The 6,332-nt window shown below is 42.3% G+C and overlaps 1 protein-coding gene across 1 annotated transcript in view; it reads right to left on the reverse strand.

The window, feature by feature from the left end:
* Window positions 1–6,332, reverse strand: part of SCML4 (Scm polycomb group protein like 4) — a 67,658-nt gene that overhangs the window by 4,418 nt on the left and 56,908 nt on the right. The window contains exon 7 of the mRNA XM_068184196.1: window positions 423–568. Coding sequence (XP_068040297.1) covers window positions 423–568 — 146 coding nt within the window. The remainder of the gene's footprint in view (window positions 1–422; window positions 569–6,332) is intronic.

Below are 6,332 nucleotides of genomic sequence, written 5' to 3' on the forward strand. Positions count from 1 at the left end.
AATAGAGTGGAATAGAATAGAATAGAATAGAATAGAATAGAATAGAATAGAATAGAATAGAATAGAATAGAATAGGAAGGTCTTTAGTTAGAAGGGACTTACAATAATCTAGTCCAACTGCCAGAGCAACTCAAGGCTGACCAAATGACATTGTGTTATTAGGGGCACTTTCCAAAAGCCTCTTAAACACTGACAAGCTTGGGGCATTGTCCACATTTTCACAAAGCCCAACCCGATGTTTAACCACCATCTCAAGGGATAAGTGAAATTTCTTTAGCCCAAACCCTCCAGAGGCATTGCCAGGCTCTGCATTCAACCTGGTTGAGGAAGGCCAAGGCATTTGAGGGGCTATGTGTGACATGTTCTGGCTGTCTCTTGTGACTTAAATTTCCTAGAGGTGGTAAGGGTAGTCTTCTACATACATGTTTTCTGAAGAGCTCCACGTGAGGGCCTAAAGCTTGAGGGTCTGCATCCTTCACAAACCAAACAACATCATCCACCGTCCAGGTCAAAGGATTCTTGCTTGATGGCCGAGCTGCATCTTCTTGTTCAGGTGAAGGACTTGAGGCTATCAGTACAAAAAGCCCACAACAGTGCATTACAATGGCATGCAGAGGTTTCCTCAGTTTGTGATTGTGAGTGTGCAGGGCTTTGGCAGCCTCACTGCAGCACTGGACATTCTATCTGTGCATGCAAGTACTGGCCTGAGATGGTGGCATAGGGGAAAAAGGGGACTTGCAGAAGTTTCCAATCTTACTGCTTATTGGAAGACATGATCCCAGCTGGTGAATTGTGTTAAAAAACATTAAACCCTTAGGTCCCCGCTGAGGAAGGAAAAATGTGCCAGCTGCCAGGCTTTTAAACCAAGCTGCCCCTGCTGTCTGATCTGCAGCAACAGGTATCTTGGCTCAAGAAGACACTACCCTTACACCTAGAAAGAAGTTTCTTCAGCACTAAACAAAGGAGTTTGCCATTGAATGTGAAGGCTAGAGGATAAAATCAGGATTTAGCAAATAGGTTTTTTTAATTTGCATTCAGATATTCATACTTCTTTTAGAGCTTAGCAGAAGGTTTTCAGTCCATGTCTTCCTAATCTTAGTCTCTCACAAAGCTGATGGTCCCCAGTGAATGCCAATTTGGAAAGTTACTAAAACACGTGAAGATGAACATTGCACATGTGACTTTTTAATGGTATAACCCCTCGATGATTTAAGGGGACTTCAGCTTGCCATAGCTTTAAATCAAGTGAATAAAGGCACATAGGAATGAAAGTGCATTTATGTTTTTATTCTTAGTCTCTGCAGAATTCTAAATCTCAATCTCCACCTGAATATAATTTGTGCCCCCACTTATGCTGCTTCTTTACAACAAGAACTATATTATGCTATGTTACAGGAAAGTTGTTTCCATTTGTTTATATCCACACCAAGCAAACTTTGCATTAGCAGGCAGCAGCACACAGATGCATTAAATGTTACTTGCTCACATCTGGTCGTCTCTTTCTGTCAAGGTCCAGTTTTTAATGAGAGAAGTGCAAATGGAAAGCAAGTATACTATACAGAATACCAGAAATCAAACAGAAGAGTGTGTGTAGAGGGACGTCACAGACACCTAAACTAGAGCCTGGAAATGCCCCAAGTAGCCCAGAGACAATCCTAATTGTGGAGGAGAGAAGGGATGAGCTCTCCAGAGAAATACTGAGTTTATTAAGACAGATGAGATGTGTGAGAATCCCCACGCATGACTCCAAACATCCTAATTTGTGTGAGTAAATGTGCTGGGTGGGTTTGGGGCTTGTGTAGATTGTCATTCCATTGACTTCAATAGAGCTCTGGTGATTTATATTAGCTGAGACTCTGCCCATATACACCCAATAATGGGTTTATGTGCATATTATTTGTCCTTTTTCCCTTGCCACCATGCTCATCTTACAGTATAATGTAACAAGGTGTATTTGCAGTTACTCAGAATGAACTCCAGAAAGCAGCAATGCTATGAGTGTGCAAATCTGGTTGATGGTTTTCATAATGAGATAAGATGTAAATATCATGATAATTGCACTCTCATTTGCTAAGTCACTGTTCTGGATACAAAGGACAAGGAACAGCCGCAGGTCCTTTTAATTAGACAGCAAGGACCGATGTTTGTATGGACTCAGGTGACCCCGGGCTCTGCTCACAGAATAAATGCAATACACAACGGTACAGACACCATCTGGAGCCTTTGGCATGAAACAATGAAGACAGAGAGTGCAAAACGAACAGGGTAATCTTGGCCAACTCCTGGATCATCAGTAACAATGAGGAACTCTGTCAGGGACAAGTGGGAGAACTGAGACTTGTCTTGGAGACACAGGGGTATTTCTCCCCTTCATGGTCTGTCAATGGTTTGGATGAGAGCTGATGTGTGGAGGCACTGGGCACCACATCACCTCAAACCAAAGGTCAGGAAAAAGACCATGCTTTTACAATCTAGTCAGAAAATAGGAGGGAGGAGAGAAAGGTTTGGCTGTGACCAAAAGACTGCAGAAGTTTCTCTGCTACTGCTATAACATGGTCAGGGGAAATGTGCCACTACCGAGGAGCATGTTTTTTCCCTTAAATTTGTATAAACGTAAGGAAAGCCCAGAGGACTTAGCCTGGGATTTACACTGGGAACAGAAAGGGCATCCTGCAGCCCACTGACTCCTGTCTACAACCTGACCAGGAAAGGGCAAAGGGGAGCAGAGAGCCCCAAGTACAGCTGGGAGCCTTCACAGGTATTGGAAATATCTGTAATAAAAGGAAGGGGAAGGAGAAGAAAAGGTTGAAATGACAGGAGGAATCTATTCACTCCTTTGCAATCTAGCAATCAATAGCATAAATGTGATTTCTGAAAGACAAATATATAAATGACCTTTCTAAAGAGACTGCATGGCTAGAACTCTTCCAAACCCTAGCAGGTGAAGATAACCCTTTCAAATCCATGCCTGAGGGATAGTATAATATCATAATATACAAACAAGAATTATGTGTCAATATTAATTCTTCAAATACTTTTTTTGTCTTTATTTATCTACCTAGTATCAAGTTTTGGATTCTCTGCTGCTTTTTCATGAATTAAGGTGTGTTAATTTACTTGTGCAAAAGGACCTACCTTTAAATGTTACTAATAAAACTGAGATACCCCCAGTTTGCAGCAAAATATCAGGTTTTAGCTGATGAGTCTGGAAACAATCTGTTTTTCCATATATTTTATAATTTATTTTGTTGATTAATTTATTTGGCTTTTTAACATTGTAGTTTACCCATCTGAGTGTAATTTCTCAATTTACAAAAGAAAAGAAACTCCATGCCTTTGTGTAGACACCTTTGTGGTGTCTACACAAAGGCATGGGGTTTCTTTCAATAGCATCACTTTGGTGAAAGACTATATGAAGCACAAAAATGTTTGATGGCAGCAGGGCAAGCACTATACATTCTTTTCATATCTGAAGGTATTCACACTTAACCTAAGAATTAGATAAATGAGGAAGTCTCATGTCTCCTGGGTATCCTATGCCATCCTGTCATCAGAATTAATCAAGATGATAATGAATACTCAGATTACAAAGAGATGGGAGTGCTTGCGACCAATAATTATTTTTAGAGATCATAATCTAGGTCAAATCCAATTTCCTGTTTTTGACAGGTGGCAAAAATTTGTCAAATTAATGGAATGAGATATGGAAATTTAGGTAATCAGAGGGAAGCACTTTCCCCTCCTGCCTCAAACGATATTGGGGAAGGACAGTGAAGAGGTTCCTCTGCAGGGGAATGTCTTGAGGCATCCCAGTCAAGACACTGCCCACACAGAAACAGCTGGAATTACCAGGTCAGTGGCAAAAGCTGAGTGAAGCTGAGGGAAAGAGGTGGCCTGCCTCAGTCTGAGTTTTCACCCCACACTTTTCTCTGCCATTCATCTCTAACCTCTGGACCCTCCTGAGAAGGAGAATGGAGACAGAGCCAACAACCAAATGGCTGCAGAGGCATGACAAGGAAATAAAATGCTAAAATGGAATTAAACCTGCAAAAGAAGGAAAGACAAATAACAGACTCCTTAAATATGTTCTTGGCAAACAAACAGAGCCCAGAGGGAGTACAGTCATTGATAGATAAGAGTGGAAAGGGAGTGACAGATGAACTTTAATATTGCTGCAGGCCGAAATGATTTCTTTGCCTCAGGGGAAGGGGGTGGGAATGAAATTTTTAAAGGTTCTCTCTGATTGCACTGGAGCAGATAATAAGGAGCAGCAGATCTACTGAAACTAAGCAGAAGTAGCAGACCCTCCAAAGGTACAGAGAAATGGGAAATATATAAAGAAAACCGAACCGCTCCCCACTGTAAACAAGGCAAGGAGGAAGGCTCTAAGATACTTTTCCAAAAATCTAGGGCACACCAAGCAGGAGAAGAAGAGGTGCATCAGGCAAGCAGGCGTCTGGGAGAACACAACTACAGGGTATTTGGGGCGGGGCAGGGTGTTGCCAAGCCATGGTCAGCAGAGAGCTCTGCAAAGGTCAGGCTCAGCGCATCTGTTTGCACTGGCCGGCGCTGGCAGGACACGTCGGGCACCACCCGCCTGGTGTCCTCCGCCTGGCAATGCGTCACAGCAGAGTCCCTGTCCCGGCAGTGTGGCATGGCAGCCGCTGCCACTGACAGCATGGCACGCACGGTGCGGGGCACAGCATGGCACGCACTGACAGCATGCCACGATGCGGCATCGCGGGTGCTCCTCCGCCCGCTGCAGGAGCAGCCCCGCATCCGGCTGCATGACACGTGGCCGCGGACATTAAATATTTATCCGGGCTTTTCCTGCTTTGCCTCTCCTTTGTAGGGGAGACAAAAAGGCAGCTCACTGGAAGCACTGAAACTTTCAGACTGAAATGTCCCCAAAAATTAGCAGGCGGGCTGTATTTGCTGAGGCAGTGCTGCGGCTCACAATGCCATCAGCAGCTCCTTTGCCTTGGGGCGGTGCTGGAGCTGCCCCCCAGTGAGCTGCTTGCAGCATTATTCTGGAAAAAGAGAAATTTCTACTCCCGTGCCCCGAAATGTTTTCAGAAAATACATGTACTAATAAGCAGGACTACCCCTTTAACAAAGACCCTCAGGTGATAATAATTAACTGCTAATACTGGATAATAAAATCTCCATAAAAATAACAAGCTACAGGGCAAGGTTAAGGTTATTGTATTGTGGTTGAACACACAATTCTTCCTACTTGGGATAATGGCTTTGTCTGTTATGTAAGAAGGCTTGGAAAGGTTTATGATGTCCTTGACTATTCCTTCCCTAATTTAAAAGCTTCAATTTGGCAAATGATGACAGGAAAGTGCATGTTTATCTGTTTGCAGCCCCAACTGGCTTTCTGAAATGAGGCTTTTTTTTACATCTTTTTTTTCAGAATTTTTTAGCATAATCAAGGAGAATTAGGCATCAAGCTTCCGATCGCATTAATGAGAGCTTTGAGGTTTAATCTCATCCATTCCGCTTGAAAGACATGTTCTGCTATGCACTGAGATATGTTTTATGATTATGGCTTTTTCCATGATATTTGCCCACTGTGATAAATAAGGCAAGCTATTTTTCAAAACTATCCATAAATAAACGGGATTGGTTTGAGGTTTCAGAGATAAATTCTTCCTCTTTTTAATGAGCCCGTCTCTGCCTCATAAGTATACAAACTGAAGAGGATAAGAACAGAGACCGATATGCTCCACTTACTCATCTTTGCTTACTTATGATTCAGCAACATATAAATTATGCCTAGAAAGAAGAAAAACACATGCACATGCACAGATTGTTAGGGACCTTGGCAACAAACCCTATATGGGTTTGCATGTGCCTCTGTGGTAGACCATAATCTACAATGGGTGATACCAGGACTAATAAATGCCTAAAAATTAGGAAACCTCCAACAATATAAATGAATCCAAAACCATTTTAATGATGGTCACTGCATACATTTCTGTTTTAGAAAGCCTTTACTGTTGAGCTGGCCAAATGACCCAGAGACCTCAGAGAAACTAGGCTATGCAAGTGTCAAATGATTGTCACATAAAAATTACTAAGCTGTTTTGAGATGAGTTCTGTTAACCCCAGGTAGTATATGTAGCAGTTTCAAGTCACTTGTGACTGCTTTAGAGGTGCTCATGTCGTGGATGCCTGATTCAAAAGCAATCTCTCCCTCTTTGCTCCTCAAAGTGTTTTTATTGGTTTTAAGCCAGAGGAGTAAAGGAACTTGTAAAGCCTATTGCATGACTACTCAATTACTTTTTTGTTGATTCAGTCCTGGAAAAAAACATGAGCCATATTTC

The sequence above is a fragment of the Anomalospiza imberbis genome, chromosome 3 (assembly GCF_031753505.1).
Source record: "Anomalospiza imberbis isolate Cuckoo-Finch-1a 21T00152 chromosome 3, ASM3175350v1, whole genome shotgun sequence".
NCBI lineage: Eukaryota > Metazoa > Chordata > Aves > Passeriformes > Viduidae > Anomalospiza > Anomalospiza imberbis.